This window comes from Drepanopeziza brunnea (genome assembly GCF_022702325.1).
Source record: "Drepanopeziza brunnea f. sp. 'multigermtubi' strain 214-2 chromosome Unknown ctg19, whole genome shotgun sequence".
Classification (NCBI taxonomy): domain Eukaryota; kingdom Fungi; phylum Ascomycota; class Leotiomycetes; order Helotiales; family Drepanopezizaceae; genus Drepanopeziza; species Drepanopeziza brunnea.
In genome coordinates, this window is record NW_027094082.1 from 590,547 (window position 1) to 613,573 (window position 23,027).

The window sequence follows — 23,027 nt, forward strand, 5'->3', positions numbered from 1 at the left end:
CTTCCGCTGTTTATGTGCTTTTGAAACCTTAGATTCGTCCGTGAAAGTCTCTATAACCATATTCTCAGATGTTTTTTTTTTTACTTTCCGGTCTTATAGGCTCGCTGCAAGAGCCCAGGAGCTTTGGGCCGACCCTCCGTCGGCGCCAAGAATATAGATAACTTCCTTATATATGTTACATGGCAAAAGATCATCTTTGCTATTCTCAGACAAAATAATCCTATGGCGATGCTGTAGCAGCATTTTCATTATCTGATCCATGTTGTGAACTTCACATTAGCGCTAAATATGACTACCCAATCAATCAATTTCATACTAGCGTCGGGTGAGCGCGCGCTATCTAGCCTAGACTCTTTCGACTTTCACACCTGCCGTTCCTGTACTTCTTCTTCATCACAGCCCGACGCAGCAACGACACACATGACCTCTTTGTCTCGTACAGCGCGAGGTAAAGAAGACGCGGAGCAGACTTGCCTACGTGAATCTCTCTCTTAATCTGGATTTCAACAGTCGACTCTCCATCCCCCGAAGGTGGAATACATCATGGTAATCACAAAGGATTGCGGTCTTGATTCCAAGTAAGCATCCGTCGCGAACTTCACCTTCATTCTAGAATTCTTTTCTGGCTGCTAGCATAGGATTCCTGGGACTGAGATTGTCAAGATCTACGTTGGACTGGAGAAAAAACTGTTTAGTATCTACAAGGAATCGATCTGCGCCAAGTCTGAATTCTTCAAGAAGGCTTTCAAAGGCAACCTCCAGCAATCAAATGGAGTCATGTATATGCCCGAAGAACATATTTCAGCTTTCGAGACTCTGATGGTCTTCCTTTACCAGGACCGCTTTCCGCACTTTCCAAGCGAGACGTTTCCAGGGTTCCAGGACGGTGCCATTGATTATTACAATATCTTGTATTCGTTTTATTTCTTAGCTAAGAAGCTTTGCATAAACGAGTTATAAAAGAGGATTACCGATAAAATGCAAGACGTATCGCGCGAGTTCGAGATAAGACTTATTATTCTCGAGCTAAAAAGATATTATATCAATATATATAAGAACAGAAAGTTGCGAAAGTACGATATTATAATAGTTTGCTATTAGTTTAGAAACGTTAAAGAGAGGTTTATCAGCTAGTATGCGGAATTTTTGAAAGAACAGCTTGACTTTAAAGCCGACTATCTATCACTTATACCTTATAAAAGGTCTTAATGCGATAAGCTCGGCTTGCTAACTTTTTGACGCAAATAAATATAATAATAATAGCAATATCAACTTGACTTTGATTTTAACTTTAACTCGATTTACAAGACCTTTTTATACTACGAAAATTGATTTTTGTTAGAAATAATTGCACAATTTCGCATTCAGAATCATAAGAGAAGATCTTGAAGACTTTGCAGCCAAGATTTTTCTTGATGTTCGGGCCCGTTAGTTTTGTTGGAACTGAGACTTCAGTTCGTTCTGAAACCTTAGCAACTTTGGTAACTAATAAGGCTAAGGCGAGAGTAGCGGTCAAGCAAGGAATATTTCAGTCATGTCAGTCAATTTAATCAAGTCAGTCAGGCCACTTGACTGCTCCGTTTGCTTTTCCGTTTATACCTCAAGTAGCTTCAACTCCACTTAATCAACGGTATGCAAAATCAACTGAATACACACACTCAGACTGAATACGTATTTAACTTGCTTCACATACACCCTGTGATACCAATAAGTTTACTCCTCGATACTTGCGCCTACGTCGTTCTTTGCACCCCTCATTAATTACCACCAAAAGTCAGCTCGGCAATTACTCCGTTCCGGTCCAGATCATCGAATTCATGACGAAATGACATCTAAAGTATTTCAATTGAGTGCCGAGTAAGTTCCTTTCCATATTTTTTGAGCCCACTTCTATTTTTGGTAATCTGCTGACTCTCTCACAGGGCAATGGGAACAGAGATAGTCACAATCTACGTTGGCCCCAAGCGCAAGCCTTTCGTCCTCCACAAGAAGCTGCTCTGCGATCGATCCGAGTTCTTCTCGAAGGCCTTGAACGGTGGCTTCAAGGAATCCGCCGAGGGTATTATGTACCTCCCTGAAGACGACGCCGATGTGTTCGAGGTCACGAACATGTTCATCTACCAAGACGCCCTGCCAGCCTTTCCGAGTGACAAGTATCCAGCAACCGCGGCTGGCACACGCGCCTTCATCAACGTCGTCTTGTTCCAACAATTCGCCTTTGCTTCCAAAATATGTTTCGACTATCTTGCCAATCGAGTCATGGATATGATACAGGACGTGCAACGAGAACAGACTCGATTCCCAGTCCTCCCCATGATCGCATTCGCGTACCAGAACACCAGCGAAAAGAGCAAACTGCGGATCTACTGTGTTCTGATGTGTCTGCTCATGGTCAATTGGAGGGCAAAGGGTGTATCTATCAACGTTACGCACCAGGACCAGGGCAAAGCCTTAGGAGAGGTGGTACAACGACACCCCGACTTCGGATCGGATTATCTGGAATATGAATGGAAATATGTGCAGATGTTCCGTGAAGGAAAGCTGAGAGTATTGAATATTCTAAAGCGGACCGATGAAGGGGGATTGGGACGATGTTTCTTCCACAGTCATCTCAAGAATAGCACATGCCACCTTGACTTGGAAAAAGTTTAGAAGAACGACGACTGGATGAGGCCGGGCGGGAGGCATAATCAAGCAAATAGATTCGAGGAAGTTCAGTTCTACCACATGGGCACTTTGTAACTCAGTCTCAGCATCGCGGATGAAGCAAGGGGCTTCCATGACAGATTTATGAGCATTACGCAAGGAAAAGTACATCAAAGAGACTTAATCTGATTCTCAACTTTAGTGGTGCATTTGGAAAACTTATTCCTTTGCTTATGGAAGCGGGGACAGTAGGCTGATCCTAACATCCCCCGTTGTAAAAGTTACATTGACCCAAAGTCAAAAATTAGCCTTGCGATTAATGGAAAGAGATCCTAAAGTACATTGGATCCAGTATCTTCAATCGTAGAGGGAAATGAAGACACATCTCGGGCCGCATCATCGGAGAATACCAAACGCCAGAAGAAAATCCAAGCTCCAGTACAAATTCCTCCGCAGCTGTGATGTGACGCAAGATTCTAGTCGTCCTTAGGAGACCAGACTGCCATGATAGCGCTTCCAGGTGTATGAGGCGTGGCAGCAGACAGGCGGTTGCTGAAGGGAGTCGCCGGTTCGATGTTTTGGCGACTAGCCTGGCGGACGGGAGTGGTCGGACAAGCAGGCGGGCCTGCAAGATATGGGACGTTAGTATAATTTCTCAACAATCTTTGAGACTGAATGAAATCTCTCAGGCGTGCTTCGAGTCAAAGTCCGAGACACGCACGTGTCGGCGAAGTGCAATAGAACTCTAAAATAAGGAATGGAAAACGACTTACTGGCGGTGGCTTCAGTCGTGCTCTCCGAGCCGCAGGTTTGTTGGCTGCCCACCATCGAGTGGTCATCCAAGATTTCGGTGTCAGACTCCGCATCATAGAGATTCTCATCTGGGACTCTGGCTGGCTCGGCGACGATGGCATATCGGGCGACGTCCTCGTCAGAGTGGGAGTCGACATCACCGAGTGAGTGAGATTTGTTGGCGGAGGCGCTCGAGCTGGCGGTGGGTGAGACATCGAGGGTGATGACTTGGTCAAGATTCTTGGGTGTAGCTGGGGCTCTGACAGCATGGGTAGCGGCAGGCATAACGGGGGTTTCGACGATGGGGCCAGAGTACTCGAAGCCTGGGAAAGGATCATTTGCGAGGACGGCATGATCCGAGAGGTTGAGACCGAGGTTTTGAGCCGCTACGACGCGATAGTTCCAGTCGCTGCTGTCGATGGTTTCTTGGATGAGTTCCCGGTTACTGCAAATTTTCGAGTCAGTGTGCTTCCGGGCAAAGAATAGTTTAAGCAGGCCCGTGAGCATACTACCACTTGTTAGGATCTGCGCCGCCTGAGCCTCCAACATATCCTCCATCCTCAGCAGACTGATTGGCGCCCATTGCTGGCTCATCTGAGAACTCTGGCTCTTCGACCACAAACAGGTCCATTCCATCGTAAACACCCCCCGGTTTTGAGCCGCTCGCACCAGCAGTAACACCAACAGCTCCAGCGTTAATGTTCATAGCCTTCATATAATCTGCCTGGGAGGGCTTAGAGATCGAGCCATCCCAGCCTGGCTTCTGCCATATGATCGTCCACTCCGCAAAGTGCAGAGGTGCGTTCTCGTACCCGCTCTCGATAGCTCCCGACTTTCTGAGAGATGATTCGAGGCTGCGTATCTTATTTTGTGTCTTTGTTCTCAATTGGATACACTCTTTCGCCTCGAGATTACTGTTTGAGTAACCAAGATGTTGAAGCAGCTGTATAGCCCGGGCTAGTCAGCAGTTTCCCGTTCACGAAGGTTCTTGGACGAGGATGAAATGCCCCAATCGTTTCGAAACACTCAGATCATGAAATAGAGAATGCCTTCATTACATACCTCAGCGAAGTCTTCCTTGTGGCCGGTGACCTTGCTGGTGCGGTGAATTCTCATGAATCGTAACATCATCTTTAACTCGGAGGTGTTGAACACAAACTTCTTGGCCAGGCGGCTACGGAGAGCTTGTGGAGAATTAATGGGAACGGGAATCGAAAAGTTGCTTTCGGGGCCGTGGTGTTCGACCTCTGCCTCATTTGCTGCCTCGTCCTCGGCGGGGTCGTCGAGTTCGTCGAGGGGCCAGGTCAAGCACTTCCAGGTTGGCTTCTTCAAACCTCCATCCATTTCAATACCGAGCGCGCTGCCGCTGTTCCCGGAGGCTTCGGAGATCAAAGTTACGGTTGTTACATCGACGCGTCTTTGTCTGGTCTTGCGGTCGAAAATAAGATCATCGGCGCTCTTGGTGCGTACAGCTTGCCACCGAGACAACTTGCCTGCTGGAAGCGGAATTGGGGTGAGATAGGAGCGGGTTGGGTTAGAGTGTTCGCCGATGAAGGTCGCGGTGGCCTCAACTTCGACGCGCTCCACTTGTTGTGCCTTGCCCTCGGGAGCAGGGCCATAGGGGTGATAGAGAGCATGCAAGTTGGGCATCTTATGAATAGGAGCTGTAGCTGGGGTGGGTTTTGCAATGGAGGTATGCTCGGCGCCTTCAGCGATAATGGCCGGAGCGGGTTCGTTTTCGAGGCGAGGGCGCTTGTTTGGTTGATCCTGGGGGTTGGAAGCAAGGCCGTAAGTATTACGGTCACGGTCTGCCTGCCACTGCGACATCTTGCATACTGGAGCTGCAGATATTGCGGGTTGCGAGATTGGAGTTGGTGGGTTCGTTTCCTCGGGTTGAAGTTGATGTGCGAGGAAATAGGATGAGAGGAAAAGAAAATTTCTACTTAGCGAAATCGAATGGTGCGGTGGCTCGATCTTGTTGCGATTCAACGAGTTAGCAGTTCAGCTTTGAAGTCTTTGCGATATTCACCCTTTTTTACGCGATGTGTTGGTAAACAGAAGCTAGCGCGGACCCACTATTTGATCAAGATACCGAGCATTGCCATATACCAATTCACTTCTGTTTGATGGTTTATGGGACAATGCTCGCCGAATCCGTAGTTTTGATGTCGTTGCACAACGGTCATCAAGCTATTCCGGAAGGGCCACCAGACCCACGGCATGCTGAACGCATCGTCCCAGCATCGAGACTGCGTGCAAGAGCCAAATACCAATGCACACGAAACTAAAACGCAACTCGTAAAAGCTCTTTGGATGCTGGGATATACTGCCAAAATGACGACTTCATGATCCCAGGCACTCAGGGTCCAAGATCGTCAACTGCCGCAACTCGGATCCAATGTATCATTTTGCAAATGTTACAACAGAGCAATAAGGACCGTGGAATTCCTGATAAGACGAAGAATAAAACTGATTTTTGATCCTGCTCATACCAAGCATTCGCACAAGGGATCAAATGCCATGACAACTCCTCTGCACTCTGAATTGCCAAAGCTCTAACGCTCTAAGCCAAAACCTAGAGCGAGAGCATTCTCACGCCTCGAACTGAGCGAGAACAGCCGTCAGGCCTGGGGGAAAGAGTTCATCTATCTTTCAGAATATACATCATGTCCCAAACGCCGACCTTGACTTTCATGTCTTCTCATCTACATCTTCCGAAGTTTGATATTACAATTGCTGATGGCCAAGGCTTCCACATCCCATATAACCATTCGATTACACCTGTCTTTCAGGTGAGCTCGCGCGTGGCCGTTTGGCCCAAGTACGAGTTCATAAACTCAAATAACTTTCTCGGCTTCTTCCAGCAAGTCCTCCACCTTAAAGGCAGGATCTCCCTTACCAAACAGCTCTAACAGTCGCCTCCGCTCGCTCTTCTCTCCATGGACCCCATAAAACTTCTGTAGACACATAACCAACCATTTGGCCTCATCTACGCTCACGCCCCGCCCCTCCACAACCTGTCCTTGCAGCAATACTACACCCTTATCCTGTGACAGTTCCAAATGGTGTGTAATCGTTGTATGTGGTTCGCTGTACTCTCCTCTCAATTTATATTCAGCAAGATGGGTAAAGAGTACCGTCACTATGTTCTCTGCTGGGAATGTCCATTGCAGGATGTGGATTTCGGCACCTTGCCCTTCTTTGGGGAGGGGCAGTATGAAATGTGGAAACTTTTTCGCGGTTGCTTGTAATACGTTGTAGACATCTGTTGGGATGACAGCGCATAGTGACTGTGGATTGTTGACATGACGCAGGCGCCAGATAGCTTCAAGCTCTTTACGGGGCATCGCGCGGGTTTTCTCCAGGTCCAGGAATGAAGAAAGAGTCTCTATTCCAGGTTTAGCTGATGGAAGCTTCTCTGTGGGTGTATGCGGGGCAGCAGGTGGCGGTGGGAATGGCGAATCGGTTGTGGATGGCTGTGGAGGTGGTCCAGGGCCGAGGGGAATGGATAAGGTGGCTTTTTTCTTGAGATGATTGATTTTGTCTTTGTAGACTTCTTTCAACTCATTGATATCCCGTAATCCTTCTCTGTTGAAGGCAGAACATTAGCATGGAATTCTTGCATGGAGGATACATTTTCTTACTCTTTTGCCTTCTCTGCGAGCTTGTCCTTGTATTTCTCTAGCACCCCGTCTGACTGCTGAGTGGCCAAGAACCGGATATCGTGAACCTGTGCCCATCGCCGTTGTGTTGCTCGCAGATAAGGAGCTGCACCAGACACAACATGGCGTATAGCTGGTGTCCGAAAGCTGGCCATTGTGATTGACCTGGGCCGATGTCGTGAGGAGGAAAGGATGGTCGTTGATATTGGATTTGCCTTTTGTGAGCCGCATCACGTATCAATAATTATCCGGCTTGGCTCGGTTAATGACTAGTGATTGTTTACTATCATTGACTACCCTGGAGAAAGAATTCAAATAAGACTAGCTGATAGCTGCATACTGTCCAAGAAGAGATACCCCTCAAGAATCACTCTTTTTTAATCGAGAACTTCCCCCTCCTCCGCTCTCTAATCCTCAGAGTAACTCGCGACCGTATTGCTGCTGCAGGACAGGCGAAGGGACGGAGAAGTGGTGAACTGGCGCTGCGCAAAACTATTTTCCATTGAATATTATAGTGGTGTTTGTATATATTCTACTAGTGGTGAGTTAAGACCGATGGTACCTTGACCGAAGATTTCTTGGGTGCGGGAAGTTATTTTTGGTGAATGTAAATATCCATCTACCCACCAACTTTGCATCTATCAGGTGACCCCCGCTGTGGTATAGTGGAATACCGACCCTGCAGTAAATCGGACTTCAGCATTTCTGACTTGGACGGGCTTGCTAACACCTCATTTGCAGGAGCGCGGGCGCCTTTCTTTTTGTTTCCCTGACTTTTTTTTGGCCCTCATTTTGGATCGCCCAAGAAACACGCGTCGGTAACGCGTCCATCGCAAGAGCCTGGTGGTCATCTCTTTTTGTTCATCCCCCCAACCCCCACTCTCCTGATATTTCTCCTTTTCTCTGAACCAGGACTGGTCGCTATCGATGACCGAATGGCTTGAAGAAAAATAAGCAACGGATGGGATATTTTAGTATTCCATGCCAAATCGAACCCGTCCTGAGTTCTGACCCCGTCTTGACCAGTTGTTACCTGGAGGTAAGTAGTTGTTAAACTCGACTCTTTCTTGCAACCATGGCTCAATTTATCCAGATCTGAAGTTAATTTCTCCGTCGCAGAGTACAGAAACTTCAATACGTCGGTACTGTCGGTCGCTCCCGCTGACAACCGAGGAGCAACAAATCTCCATCATCGATGAATGATCCTCGGCGTCCGGCAACAGTTATAATTTAAGACTTTCCAGGGAAAGTTTCCGGGCATCATTGATCGGTTCGCGTCTCCCCAGGAGACTTTCTAATGTGCGACTCCGAGTACCACCGCTGACGGCTGAATGGTCGCCCTCGATCAATGTGACTCTTACACAGATCGAGCAATGGAGTGATCGATTCCGAGCGAATGACGATTTGAGACTGGCGCTTAGAGCCCCCAAAACAGTCCTCGACGTTGTGGTCTCCGCGATTTCATATACTTCCGAATAGCGGTGACCTGCAGCTTCATCGTCTACTCCCACCCAGGGAGGGCGTCACCACTGTGCTCCCATCCGCCGGGGCCCATGACCGAGCTAGAGCTTCATATTTCCATCACCTTGAAAAATATAGGCTCTTGGTGAGATCAAGTACGTTGAAAGCGGTGTTTGAGTCTGGCGTTGCGAGATCGGCCTCGGGTTGTTTTGTTGATCGATCTGGCGAATGTCACTTGGGAGTTTCGGGCCCTTCTACTTCCCTGGTAGAAGTTTGAGAACTAATCTAGGACTAAATAGGCTTTTGGATGACTTTTCATTTTAATTTTAGGTAACCGAATTACTCCCTGATTCATTTTTGCAGGCCACAAGGTGAGTCAACTGTGAGTCGTCCGGCCCCACTTTTTAAGCGAATGTTGTTGTTTACTGGGACATATTATTTAATTTTCCCGCCCATTGAAGGCTCACCGGCTTGCAAATAGACATTGGAGAAGAGTGAAAACTTTGAAATATAGTGGATTTTTTTCTTCGCGGGTATCAAGGTCGCTGCTCCATGTTAGTGGCGTGGTCCGCATTCTGGCCTTAACACCAATTCTTGAATTTGGTCGCGTACAGGGACTTGTGTTCTCAGACTCGCTGAAGTATGATGATGCATATATTTCCTTATTCCAACTATTCATTTTTCATTGGTCTCATCTTTTTCCGGATACTCTAATGTGGTGGAACCGCAAGACCGAAGACAACGTCAATTTTTGGAGATCAGAAACGGTCTTAGAGGTCGGCTCACCGTAACTCCTGCGAAAATAGTGGCCAATTATATAGTAAGTCTTTCGATAACTCTTCTCCCTAGGAAAACTGAACAAACCTGCTGCATTCATACCTGCCCAACTACTAGCCGCCACTTTGAAAATTACATCAGCTCCCAAATCAGAAGTCCTCGATAAGCAGTTTTTTTCATGCTGCTGGCTCTGTCGCCAATGGCAGCAGCCACCTCCATCTCCTTCCTGGCACGGCTTCGTCCGCTCGCAGTCAAGTACTTCACTCAAATCAGTTCGTTACAGCCAGATTCACAAATGAAGAGGGTGTAGTGTGCCCCTTGGGATAAAAGTTTTGAGAAAATAGGCTCATAAATTCTATTCCAACTTCAGATTCGTTGACATGGGTAAACCAAGTGGGTAATCGTGTCAGTAAGGCAGGCCAGACACGGAGAATTCTTTTACAACTGCAAGTTTCCTCAGCATACTCGTGGCATCGAGGCTTTCATACCTCTGTATGTATTCAAAAGATTTAAGGTTCACGGTCCTTTATCTAGAACACTTATCCCTCCGATTCCTCCCCAGAAATCCCCAAAACCTCAATAGGACGCCTATTTCCTAGCTACGCTACCCTCGGCATTCTAGTCCGCGATAATGTCTGCCCTCCTCCGGTTGTGTTTCTTTCCTCGAAACGCTGGATATAGAAATGTAACCCCCGCTCAGCTACTCAGCTTCTACGCTCCCGATTTCTCAAAAAAAAAAAAAAAAAAAAAGTGGGGGGGGGGGGGGGGGGGGGGGGCCTGAGAGAAAAAGAAAGGAAAAGGAATAGACATTTCCACATCGAAATATAAGATTCGATTCTAACTAACAACTTCGAACCTCCAAATTCCAACTTCCAACTTTGAATCTCGAACGACGACACCCGTCTCTTCACCGTCTAATCACTTCTTTACCACACCCTTATCAACGATACAAAAGCCCCTAATTATAAAATAACAGTTCATAAGCGGATGTATCTCAACAGACATCTTCATTTTCTAATCTTCTGATCATCGAGTTATTATCGTTGTCGGCCGAAAACCTCATTCTATCCCATTCCGTCCCCTCGTCTCCCCCTTCTCCCTTCAATCCCTCTCCTCGCCTCTCCCTCCAATCCCCTCCGTCCCATCCTTCTCCTTCCCCTCTCCCAACCCACCTACCAGTACAGCCCAATCCACAAGAGAAACTAAAAAGAAACGCAACCCAAAAACACCCCAAAACACAAAGCCAAGAAAAGCCTCCTCCCTCCGTACCCAATGACGAAAACTTAGCTACCTACCTAATGAAACATTCACCAGAAGCAATCGATACACCTACCTCCCTCTCTGCCTCCCTTTCTACCAACCTACCAGCTGTCATCCTCTCCTCTTCTCTCCTCGCCGCGCTTCGCTTTCTCGGGACCAGAAACTCGGAGCCTAGGAGAAGAAACTTGGCAGGAATGAAGGATGGGGTTTTCGTCGAAGAAAATATCGAAAAGCGAGGCCCGAGGCCCGAAGTGCAATTACAACCTATTGTGCAGATCAGGAAATAGCATTGGAAAATGCGATAAGAAAAGAATCGGTAGCGGAGATGAGGCTTAGCGGAACAACAACAACAATCATAGAACGTCACGTTTCAGCTCAGAAAGAGTCACAAAAGGCATGCAAGTCCTATGCATGGTGGGAGATAAAATAGGATGAGAAAGGATACAACAAGACTGCCGAGATTCAGCAAATGCCTGCTTGTATTTGTCTCAAAGACCTAAACCAGAACTAGAAGCAGAGGCGGAATGACCCTGCCAGAATCGGGAGGGCATGCGGACTACGAGAATCGCAAAACTAACTAGTCACCGTCGGCGCGCGCCAACAAGGCGGGGATATCATCAACTGTTTTCTGACCCTCCAAAATATCTGTTTCTCGTTAGAGTCTACTTTGGAAGTACTCACGTTTCGGGACTATGTAGGGAGAGGGGACGTACCGAGAACCGCCTTGAACAGCGGATATTCATCCTCCCGTCCCTGGGACTTTAAAAAGCTGTTCACTTCCTTTGCAGTACTGGTTCCCTGCAACTTCTGCCCATTTAGCTCCAACTTCTCTACCTCGTCCACACTGATACCCTTCTCGATAGCCATCTTGGCGCATCTGAAATTCCTGCCTCCGCTGCAACTGGTGATCATATCTGCGACGCCACAGCTCTCCTCTGTAAACGTTCCCGCATGCACCGTCTGCCCGAAAAACTCTTTGCCGAATTTAACCATTTCCAACAGTCCGACTCGCATTACTGCGGCCTTGGCATTGTCTCCCCACCCTCTGCCTTCCACGAACCCGGCTGCGAGAGCAACAATGTTCTTTAATGCTCCCCCGAGAGAGACGCCTGCTACGTCTGATACCATGCGAACGTGGAAATATGGTCTGTGGAACAGCGTTCTGAACAGGGCGTGGTCGAGGGGTGGGTACTGGGCCGGCACAGCCTTCAGCTTGATCTTGCTCACCCGTCCCAGCACATCTCTGTGCGGCTCATCCACCGGCGTAATGGTAAGGTTGATAGACGAGGAGGAAGGCGAAGGGCCAGCGGGTGTCGTGACGCGCGAGTCGACAGGCGGAGGATCGTATGCGATGGTCGTCTCACACCACTTCTCTTGTGCAATCTCATTGGCAATGTTCGCGCCAGAGAGGGCGCCGCAGTAGATACCCAGTCCCTCGCCAATCCATTCTGAAAAGAGGGAAATTTCGGAGGAAGTAACGTTCACACCTTTGATGCAGGAGATGCCACGGGCGAAGGGTAGGATGTTGCCTTCGAGCTGCTTGGAGATGCGGCCGATGAACTGGTGAGGAAGGTTGAAGATCAGGATCGAGGAGTCCTTCGCGGCGTCGACGAGGGAAGGGTTGGCGATGATGTTGGATGGGAGGGTGATGTTAGGGAGATACTTGACGTTTTCGTGGAAGGTATTGATTATCTCAGTGAGCTTTTGCGGAGTATCGCCCTTGGAGAGGTCGTAGTGTTTGGAGTCTTTGGCGATAGTCACCTCCTCTTCGAACACCCACATCTGTACATCTGTCTGGAAGAGGTCCGGATGCGCTCTGGTGTTTTCGGCGACGATTTTGGCGATTGTGGAGCCCCTTCGCAGGTTAGAAGGGTGCCAGGTCGCAGCGTGGATGATTGTGTACAGTACCAATTACCAGATCCTACGACGGTGACCTTGTGCTTCTTTGAGTGTGCGCCGAGGGTGGCCATGGCTGCTCGTTGGGGGTGGTGGGGGGATTTGGGGTGGTGGTGAAGGTGAAGGTGAAGGTGAAGGAGTTGAAGCTGTTTGGAAGGTTGCGGTGTCCGTCTAGAAGCTTGATTGGCTTGAGCTGCTGCGAATCGAAGAATGAGCATATGCGGGCTGCGAATGAAGGGAAGACGGGGGTGAAGGAGAAGAAAGGACAATACAGGAGAAGAAAGTCTGTGTGGTTTTGTATAGGCATGGATGTTGATATTGGACCTTCTCATGTTTTGTTGACTGTTGACTGAGCATAAGAGTACTGCCCGCGTTGAGGCCGAAAGGAGTTTAGTGCGGGGATGGCGGGATGAGAATCAGAGTGGGATAGGTAGATAAGACGACACGTGACTAGTCATGCCACATTGATGGAATCATGTGATGAGATGGAATGTGTCAAGACAATCAACTCAACTCACCTCACCAACACCCGAGCCCAGCCCCTCATGACGTCGTCAGCCATCACCCCACCCATCCACCCAGCTCGTGCAAGCTCGCCAGGTGCAGCTGCTGCACAAGTTACAAGGCGACGGTACAGTAGCTCTAGCTCTAAGCTTCACCTCCTCCCCTAGTACCGTAATATCTTCACACCGTCTTCTCGTACCTATACCCTACCTGTTGATCCCCGAGTCGTGATACCTACCGTACCTATATCCATCCTTCTTCCTATTTTCTTCCTTCCTCATCTCTTGCTTCTCTCTCCCTCTCCGACTCCCACTCCCACTCCCACTCCCACGCTCGTTGTATGTGCCTCTGTTGCACTAACAGCTCAATCCCCTTTTGCAGCATCCAAGCTGCAAGAGACCCCCTCCCCCCTCCCCGCTCATCAATCAATGATCCCGACAACAATGGTTTCCGAAGATGTATATTTGCTCCCTCTCAAGGACGATGGGAGTCCAGATGTCCCAGGTGGCTATGTCTATCTGACGCCCGAGAGTTCTGCGCCTCTCACCCTTCGCTTTGCAATCGAAGGCACATCCTCAATCTGTAGACATGGAAGTCTGTGGACCAACATCCCAGAGGAAGGCGCCGAGTTTCAAAGAAACAAGTTCCGCGAATTCAAGTGAGTCGGTCAAACCTGCGGGAGCTCCCGAGCTAATGGCCCCCAGGCTCGAGCCGGACTTCAATCGGACCATCGAGATCTCCGTCTCAATCCAAGGCGCGGGGTCTTTCGCCTTCTACACTACCTATACCCCTCTCCCCGACCTCTCCGAAACCATCCAGAAAGCCCTGGAGCCCGCAAAGACGGATGTTTTCTATATCGATGTTGCTCCAAGTCTCGCGTTGGAGGGCAGGCAGATGCCACTGGCTGCCCTCTCGATCTTCTCTCTGATCTCGAAATTCATGGGGAAATACCCGACAGACTGGGAGAAGCACATTCGCGGAATAAGCGAGAGGGGCTACAACATGATCCACTTCACGCCTTTGCAACAAAGAGGATCGTCTAACTCGCCCTACAGCATATACGACCAGCTTTCCTGGGATCCAGAATGCTTTCCCAACGGAGAGGCGGATATCCAAAAATTGGTTCGCAGCATGGAGAAAGACCATGGTTTGCTGGGGTTGACGGATGTTGTCTGGAACCATACTGCAAACAACAGCCAGTGGCTCCAGGAGCACCCCGAGGTTGGATATAATGTCTCGACAGCACCATGGCTACGTGCTGCGTTGGAGTTGGACACTAAACTGCTGGAGTTCAGTGATACATTGGCATCAGAGGCTACTAATCTGAAGACTGTAGACGATTTGTTGAAAGTAATGGAGGTCATCAAGTCAGAAGTGATTGCGAAGCTCCAACTCTGGCAGTACTATGTCATTGATGTAGAACGAGACGCTGACGCTGCCGTTGAATCTTGGGCAAAGGGAGAAATCTCTTTCCCAGAAGGCGGGTTCGGGGGCAATGATTTTGGAGGATTGGAGACGATCAAGAACTCGACACCTGCGGAGATGGCCCTTTTCTTGACTTCAAAGGCCTTGCTCAATACCGACAGGCTTGGGGAGCGGTATAGACGGGCTACAGACCCCAAAATCGTCGCTGCATTAATAACCGCGATTTACGGTCGCTTCCATGGAGATAATTCGAATTCGGCAGACCGAGCAGCTGTGAGAAGCAAACTGGTTCACATTCTGGACGAGGTCAACTTGCCTCTCTACCAAGAATATGACAAGGATGTTGCAGAAATCTTGGAACAGTTGTTCAACAGAATTAAATACGTGAGAATCGATGATCATGGACCAAAAGCCGGTCCTATCACCAAGAAGAATCCGCTGATTGAGCCATACTTCACAAGATTACCCCAGAACTCGGTCACAGCCAAGCATAACCAAGAAGATCTTGCTCTCGTGAACAACGGGTGGATCTGGGCTTCCAACGCATTGGTCGATAACGCAGGTCCTAACTCGCGGTCCTACCTTCGACGTGAAGTCATCGTTTGGGGCGATTGCGTGAAGTTGCGGTACGGCAAGGGTCCAGAGGACAGCCCTTATTTGTGGGAACATATGGCCAAATACACTCGTCTGATGGCCAAGTACTTTACCGGTATCCGAATCGATAACTGCCATTCTACTCCCATCCACGTAGCTGAATATCTCCTTGACGAAGCCAGACGGGTTCGCCCTAATCTGTTTGTAGTTGCTGAGCTTTTCACCGGCTCCGAGGAGATGGATTACGTGTTTGTCAAGCGACTCGGAATCAGCTCGTTAATCCGTGAGGCCATGCAGGCTTGGGGAACTGGTGAGCTCAGCCGACTTGTTCATCGCCACGGTGGTCGACCTATCGGAAGTTTCGAGGTCGATGAGATCTCACAGGAGACGAAGAATACACCAGCCGGGCAGACCAACGGCCATGCTAAGCGCGAAGTCATTCGACGGATCAAGCAAACTCCAGTCCATGCGCTGTTCATGGACTGTACTCATGATAACGAGGTACCAGCTCAGAAGCGAGATGCTCGCGATACCTTGCCGAATGCTGCATTGGTGAACATGTGCGCTAGTGCTACTGGTAGTGTGATGGGATACGACGAAGTATACCCCAAGCTTATTGATCTCGTGTCCGAGACCAGGCTGTACACATCTGAATCTTCCGAGGATAAACCGATTGTGGTTGGCGGTGGCGAGGGTGGTATCGGGGGAATCAAGAAGCTTCTGAACCAAATCCACACCCTCATGGGCAAGGATGGCTATGAGGAGACTCACATCCATCACGAGGATCAATATATCACTGTTCATCGTGTCCAACCCGAGTCAAGAAAAGGATACTTCCTGATTGCTCATACCGCGTTCCCAGGCTATGGGAATGGAAACGGAAATTTTAGCCCAGTTCATCTCAGCGGTACCAAGGCTCGACACCTTGGAAGCTGGATGCTCGAGGTCGATACGAGTGATGAAGCAAAGAAGGCAGTAGCGGATGACAAGAAGTTCTTGAGAGGTCTCCCAAGCAAGGTCATCGACGTGCCTGGTATCCGGATGGAGGTCAAACCCGATGAGACTGTCATTTCGGTCCGTGATAAATTTCCTCCTGGCAGCATTGCACTCTTTGAGACTTGGATTCCAGAAGCGGAGCATTCTACTGGCCTTGATTCCTACGTTACATCTGGTGCCAAGGCTGCCTTCGCAGATGCGGACCTAATCGATCTCAACTTTGTGCTATACCGTTGCGAAGCAGAGGAGCTGGATTCGAGTGAGGGTAAAGATGGTGTGTATGAGATTCCTGGACACGGGAAGCTGGTGTATGCTGGTCTTCAGGGGTTTTGGAGCGTCTTGAAGAATATCATCCAGGATAATGATCTTGCACATCCGCTTTGTCAACATCTACGCAACGGAAAGTGGCCACTTGACTACATTTACGGACGTTTGGAGAGAATATCCAAGAAGTCTGGCTACGACCGCTTGTTAAAGCCTGCAGCATGGATTAAGGAGCGATTCGACGCTATTCGGAAGCTGCCCAGCTTCCTGCTTCCCAGGTACTTTGGTCTTGTCATCCGCACTGCATACACAGCAGCTTGGAATCGTGGTCTGGAGCTCATGAATGACAACGTGAGAAAAGGACAATGGTTCTTGCAAGATCTTGCCATGGTCAGCATCCAGCAAACCGGATACGTCAAGTCGGCATCTCTCTACCCCAAGAAGGAAGTTCCGTCTCTCGCAGCTGGTCTTCCTCATTTTGCAGTCTCCTGGGCACGCTGCTGGGGCCGTGACGTTTTCATCTCAGCTCGTGGTCTCTTCCTCGGCACTGGTCGTTATGCAGATTGCAAGGAGCACATCATCGCCTTTGCCAGTGTGATGAAGCATGGTATGGTTCCTAACCTTCTGTCGAGCGGTGCCAATCCTCGATACAATGCGCGAGATGCCATTTGGTTCATGTTGCAAACTATCCAAGACTATACGAAAATCGTCCCGGGTGGTCTTGACATTCTGAAGGAGAAGATTCCTCGCCGCTTCCTCCCCTACGATGATACCTACTTCGAAGCTGACGACCCTCGCGCGTATTCCAAATCCTCGACGCTGGAAGACATCATCCAGGAGGCACTGCAAAGACACGCCACTGGTATGTCATTCAAAGAAGCTAATGCTGGTCCCGGTCTCGATATGCAGATGAGCTCTGCAGGGTTCCAGCAAGATATCAAAGTCGATTGGGACAACGGTCTTATCTTCGGCGGAAATCAGCACAATTGTGGAACCTGGATGGATAAGATGGGCGAGTCCGATCGAGCAAATAGCAAAGGTGTTCCTGGCACCCCTCGCGACGGCTCTGCAATCGAAATCGCCGGTCTTCTCTACAGCACACTGGCCTGGGTCGCCAAGCTGCACGCAGAAGGAAAGTACAAATACGCCGGCGTCAGTACCACTCTTCCCGAACTCAAAGTCATCACTTTCAGCGACTGGGCCCGCCGCATAAAGACGAACTTTGAGAAATGCTATTACGTCCCTCTCGACTCTGCGGACGACAAGAAGTATGATGTGAACGCTGGTGTTGTCAACCGGAGGGGGATCTATAAGGACTTGTATAAGTCTGGCAAGGAGTACGAGGACTACCAGCTGAGAGCAAACTTCCCTATCGCCATGACCGTCGCCCCAGATTTGTTTGACCCGACGCATGCACTGCATGCGTTGACGGTTGCCGACAAAGTCCTGCGTGGTCCGACCGGTATGGCGACGCTCGACCCGGCGGATCTTAACTACCGCCCTTACTACAACAACTCCGAAGACTCGACGGATTTCGCGACTTCCAAGGGTAGAAATTACCACCAAGGTCCGGAGTGGGTGTGGCCGACTGGTTTCTTCCTGAGGGCACTGCTGAAGTTCGACCTCATGAGGAAGACTAGTAGCCAGGAGCGCACGGAGAGTTTCCAGCAGATTACCCGACGGCTGGAGGGGTGCAAAGCGGCGATCAGAGCTAGTCCATGGGCGGGCCTGACGGAGTTGACGCAAAAGGGGGGAGAGTTCTGCGGGGATTCGGTAAGTCGACGCTTCATTGATGGGAGGGTAGGGAGGGACGATGGCTAATGATGTGTGTGATAGTCTCCGACACAAGCTTGGAGTGCGGGGTGCTTGATCGACTTATACCATGATGCGGCGCAGTACGACGTCTCGCAGCTCTCGAGGAAGTAAATGGGCGAGACTTAGCTGTGAGCGGGGGTGGAGGGAGGAGAACTGGGCGCTCGTGCGCGTGGAGGTGCGGCTTTACAGGACTAAGAGAAGGGCTTGAAGATAGGGTTATACTTCACGACGACCACGGTAGATAGGTAGATTGAACGAATGAAAAGGCATGATCCACGACCACTTTTTGAAATCCTGGCTCTGCCTAGCCACAGCCCAGCTAATTCTCGAAGTCCTGTGTCCCCAAGCCCCGAGATTGATGAGGACATGGATCAATCGATCTATGAGAGCGGGTGTAGAATACGGAAAGGACAGTTTGGGATCCTACTGCCCTACCTACTCTTGTGCCTTCTTATTCAGGGCAAGCAGGAAACAAGCAACAAGAAAGTAAGACGAAGTAATCAGACCCAGTCAATCAATCAGTCGGTCATTTTTAAAGGACCTGAACGATCTATCTATCTATTTATATATATATATCCATATACACACACATATATACACAAGCGATAACGATCTCATCCATCCAGAATCCTCTACGATTCACCCGATATTCGATTTCCGACCCCCTCATCTGAAATCCCCACCCCAATCCTAGCCTCCCCTCACGATCCCGAATACACAAACAAAAAAAAAAAATCCGAGAAACTTGTAAGATGTAAATGAATCGGTTGACGGTTATCAAAATGAATAACCAACCGGCTTAGCGAGCGAGCGATTCGGCGAGGATGGATTAGTTGATCGTGAAGTTGGACTACCTAGGTTAGGATAGGATAACCTGGCGTAGCGCGCGTTGTTCTCTCGTCGGATTTCTTTCACTCTTGCTTGTACTTTTATGTGAATCACTAGGGGAAGGGGGATGGGTGGGTGGATGGATGGATGGCTACGGCTACGGCTGGAGCTGGAGCTACACACAGTACTAGGCAACTGCTGTTGGCCACTTAAGCGAGAACAGCAAAATCAGACATTAGACATTCAGCTACCGGTAAAATCGTCGGCTCGCTTAGGTGGGCCTTCTTACATCCTTTCAGTCTTAACTGGGGATTTGAAGCCCAAGGTGGAGGTGGACGTGGACGAGGAGGAGATTGATCGTGGTCGATCGTGGTTGATCATGAAGGAGAGGGCGAGGGAGAAGCTCGGCTGTAGTAGGGTGAGAAGAACATGCATGGTATTATTTAAGTTGAGCTGGACAGAGAAGAATCTCGTTGTTGGTTGCAGGTTCATATTGGCACGGAGCGTGCATTCATTCATGCGCCACGATGATCTCTAGAGTAAACACGTGTGGTGGTGACCAGGGAAGTCATGCTCGGGTGTGAAGATAGATTGAAGAGAAGATGTACAACTGAAATAAATCTAGTCTTGGATGGTGAAAAAAAAAAAAAAAAAAAGGTTCTAGTTCAACCTAGCCGGTTCAGGATTCGACACGAGGGGTAGATCGTAGTCCAGTCCCGACTTTCATCCTCCTCGAAACCTCTGATCAGTCAAGAGATCTCGACGCGGGACTGGGGTCAACCATACACCGAGTCCAGCAACGAACGCTTTACACGCTTCACCCGCTTCACAGGCCAAGATCGGCGATCACGCCTGGGACGATGGTTTCGAGGTTATATTTCCAGATGAGACCACTGTTGTGAGCGGCGAACGCGGCGCCGGTCCAGTAAGTGTTTCTCTGGCCCTGGAGGGCGAGGAGCTTCTTGTAGAATCCCTGGCTGATATCATCCATGGAGACACGCACGTTATACGGGGCGTGATCGGCAGAATAGGGGAATGTGGCTGCCGCTGATGATCCAGCAGGGACACCGCCGACGGTCTCGAGCGTGGCGAGAGCGGAGCGGACGACGTTCTCGCCATCGGCCAAGGTGTAGTTGGTATCTTCGAATCCTACCGAGGTGGAGAAGTAGCCCGGGGAGGCGGAGAGTTCGATGCCGTTGGCACCGGGGATGACGGGCGTGTTGTAGGGGGTCATGGCGCCGATGTTCCGGACGCTGTTTGCCAGACCGGGAACTTGGACGACGCCAGCCCAGTGGCCCATGCCTGCGAACTTGGAGAAGATGTCGGTCTCTTCGCTGGTCAGGTCGTAGGTGCCAATGTTCGACATGGTCGGGGGGATGGCGACCACCAGCTTCTTGGCCCGGATGAGCTTGGCGGGTTGACCGGGCTGGTTGATGAGGACGGTCACGCTGGTACCGTTCGTGCTGGCACCCTCCACAGTTCGCTTGACTTCCATGATGGTTGACTGGTAGTAGATGCTCTCTCCCAACATATTGGCGGCAGCTCGGTACAGGTCTTCAGCGTCGGTCGAGGTTGGGATGATGAATTTGGCAAAGAAGCTTTGGACCAAGCCCGGTCCGAAGCACTTGATACCGTAGAGGGCGGGAATGGTCGCGACGTCTCCTATGAACCAGTTGAACTGGGCGATGATAGGGAGGAGAGGCTCGAAGGAGAACTTCTTTGCAAGTTCTCCGAACGGCAGGAGCAGGTCTGCTGGCACGGGGTCGGGAACAAGATAGCCGTTGTCAATCCAAGGGTAGACGGCAAGAATGTTCGTTGTGTAGCTTTGGACAGCGGCAGCGATAGCAGCCTGTTGTGCTTGAGCGTCATTTGCGCTCTGAGCGGGGATGGGAATGCCTAACGAGAAGTCAAACTTTCAAGCGCATTAGCACTACTTCTTGGCAATTCTAGGGATCTGAGATTTGGGAGGCGTCCCATCTAGAACCCTCTCTAGAGTATTATACATGAGGATATGTACATACGTTTTGGGCTGCAGGCGTTGATGCCGGCACGTCCGTGACTGGGTTAGTAAATGTCAGGTTGACATTGAGTTGCTCGAAGTAGCTGATCACAGCGGTATTGTTCTCGAAGATGATGACTCCAGTGTTGATAGGAACATCAACCGGTGCGTAGAAGGTCTTGCAGTCTATGCAAGGCACGAATTGTCAGCATGGGGGCTAGAATCAGCGACGGAGAGAAGAGACGTACGGCCACCGATCCGGTTCTCCTTCTCGATCACGGCGACATTGGCACCAGCAGCCTGCAGTTGGATGGCAGCGTGAATACCACCGCTACCTCCACCGATGATAGCGACATCGACGTCTACTTCGACAGGCGCAGCGGTTGATGTGGATCCTGTGTCAGTCTCACACTTTGGATAGGTTAGCACGTTCACGTCGAATAGAGCAGTGAAGAACTGCCACCGGGGGACTTACAGCCTCACCAATATCCTCGACTGGTTGCGCGGTAGCAGCGTAGGCCCACAAGGCCAGAGCTGGCGACACTAGCTGAGTGAACTTCATTGTCGGACGCTCAAGAATGAAGAGTTGCGCCTAGGTTTAAAATTATTAGTGTGAGTGATCGACTTCCCTCGGAGTTGGGTCTCAAGGGTAAGAGACTCTCGTTCGACGGGGGGCTACGTTGCGGTACTTAAAGAGCTTTCAGGCACTGCCTCTTTTCCCCATGACAAGTTCATTTTCAAGAAATTGTTCCCTTGGAAGCGGCAATGCACCAGAGCTGTCAGGGCTCCCGGAGGATGCGCATCTCGAGATGATGGCATAAACCTTGAGCTTATTTACGCTTTGGGCGCAGAGTAGTAGGTACGAGAATTGAGGACTGGGATATGTTCAGCCCGCCTTCTCTGATCAGTACGTAAGATTTTCTGGCTGATGAATCGCAGAATTGCAGGTTTCCGTCTGGCGTGTAGACCACGCCTTAGATCCAGAGTTCCCTTAAATCCTTACAGATAAATCAAAAATGGAGAATGTTGCTAGGCTTATCCCTCTTGTTATGGAACATAGAAAAATTTAGTTTATATGGTACTCTGTGCATAACGTAAGAGTATTGAGCCAATCCAAACGTCACTCTTAAGCTCTGGGAGTTTCAAATTACAGCCTTAGTAGTAGTACCTAGTATGGTACTAGGATCTACTCCGCACAAACAGAGTACAGCCATTAACGTCCTAATCTTGGTAGGTAAAACAAATCTACAAATTCCGTAGGGCTGACAAGAGCACTCAGTCAACAGCAAAAGCTTCTTCAAAGATCGATCGATCCCAGAGGTAGTACAACTAGGTATACTACATCCAAAAAGTAGGATGGGGGGGAGGAAGATAGTAGGTCCGTACGTTCCGAACGTTCCGCACTCCGTACAATCAACAGCCTCTTTACTTACAACCTTAAGCGAGAAGAAGAAGCATCATCCATCCACTCTTCAACATGCCCAGCAAGCAACCCCAGTCCAAACAAAAACCACCTCCAAAGGCAAAACTGCCCTACGTCCGAACTTCTTCCAGAAGGAAAGCCAACGACTACAACTATCTACTATTAATACTCCGGAATACAACACGTCTCCGGATTCCGTAGAGAAAAAAGAGGGCTCCTCCGATCAGGCTAAGAAGAGGGAACGAAAAAGCTAATCAGCTAATCAAATCGAGCAGGATCCGGATAGGATCTGCTACGTAGACGACAGCCATACAGAAAGCGAAAGCATCCTCCGATTAAAAAAAAAGAAAGAAAAAGAGGAAAGAAAAAAAAAGTGAAAGAAAAAAAAATTGGCGTTCAATTGAGGTATACAGTACCGGTAGTATCGTGGTCCTGTAAGCCCATCCCAGTTTGCAAACGTTATACTTAGAGTAAATAAATACCGCGTGATGGGGAAAGAAAAAAAGAGGGGGCGGGGGAGGCGGGCTTTAAAGTTTGCCACTTACTTATTACTACTGTAAGTAGTATTAAGTACTAAGTACCACGATACAGGGCGTAACAAGTATTACACCCTTGAGGGTACCTCAAAAGTCTAAATTTCCACTCTAAACCCCTGGTTACCCTAGCCTCAAGGGTATAACAGTTA

At 49.4% G+C, this 23,027-nt stretch overlaps 6 protein-coding genes across 6 annotated transcripts; 2 read left to right on the forward strand and 4 right to left on the reverse strand.

Annotated features, from left to right (window-relative positions):
* Positions 1 to 1,825: 1,825 nt before the first annotated feature.
* L3040_008941 (uncharacterized protein) lies at positions 1,826 to 2,652 on the forward strand (the record flags this gene model as incomplete). The annotated part of the gene is made up of 2 exons (XM_007292702.2): positions 1,826 to 1,857; positions 1,923 to 2,652. The coding sequence occupies 2 exons, from the start codon at positions 1,826 to 1,828 to the stop codon at positions 2,650 to 2,652; spliced, it is 762 nt and encodes a 253-aa protein (XP_007292764.2).
* A 470-nt stretch (positions 2,653 to 3,122) lies between these two features.
* Positions 3,123 to 5,265, reverse strand: L3040_008942 (uncharacterized protein; the record flags this gene model as incomplete). Its single annotated transcript, XM_007292703.2, has 4 exons — positions 3,123 to 3,271; positions 3,420 to 3,883; positions 3,948 to 4,381; positions 4,501 to 5,265. The coding sequence occupies 4 exons, from the start codon at positions 5,263 to 5,265 to the stop codon at positions 3,123 to 3,125; spliced, it is 1,812 nt and encodes a 603-aa protein (XP_007292765.2).
* Positions 5,266 to 6,275: 1,010 nt separating this feature from the next.
* L3040_008943 (uncharacterized protein) lies at positions 6,276 to 7,255 on the reverse strand (the record flags this gene model as incomplete). The annotated part of the gene is made up of 2 exons (XM_007292704.2): positions 6,276 to 7,026; positions 7,083 to 7,255. The coding sequence occupies 2 exons, from the start codon at positions 7,253 to 7,255 to the stop codon at positions 6,276 to 6,278; spliced, it is 924 nt and encodes a 307-aa protein (XP_007292766.2).
* A 3,920-nt stretch (positions 7,256 to 11,175) lies between these two features.
* Positions 11,176 to 12,568, reverse strand: L3040_008944 (uncharacterized protein; the record flags this gene model as incomplete). The annotated part of the gene is made up of 3 exons (XM_066155771.1): positions 11,176 to 11,243; positions 11,312 to 12,453; positions 12,507 to 12,568. The coding sequence occupies 3 exons, from the start codon at positions 12,566 to 12,568 to the stop codon at positions 11,176 to 11,178; spliced, it is 1,272 nt and encodes a 423-aa protein (XP_066010062.1).
* An 873-nt stretch (positions 12,569 to 13,441) lies between these two features.
* On the forward strand, positions 13,442 to 18,203 carry L3040_008945 (uncharacterized protein; the record flags this gene model as incomplete). Its single annotated transcript, XM_007292706.2, has 3 exons — positions 13,442 to 13,656; positions 13,703 to 18,050; positions 18,114 to 18,203. 3 exons carry the CDS (start codon positions 13,442 to 13,444, stop codon positions 18,201 to 18,203), a joined length of 4,653 nt encoding a protein of 1,550 aa, XP_007292768.2.
* Positions 18,204 to 19,746: 1,543 nt separating this feature from the next.
* On the reverse strand, positions 19,747 to 21,481 carry L3040_008946 (uncharacterized protein; the record flags this gene model as incomplete). The annotated part of the gene is made up of 4 exons (XM_007292707.2): positions 19,747 to 20,832; positions 20,942 to 21,105; positions 21,168 to 21,330; positions 21,395 to 21,481. The coding sequence occupies 4 exons, from the start codon at positions 21,479 to 21,481 to the stop codon at positions 19,747 to 19,749; spliced, it is 1,500 nt and encodes a 499-aa protein (XP_007292769.2).
* Positions 21,482 to 23,027: the final 1,546 nt, after the last annotated feature.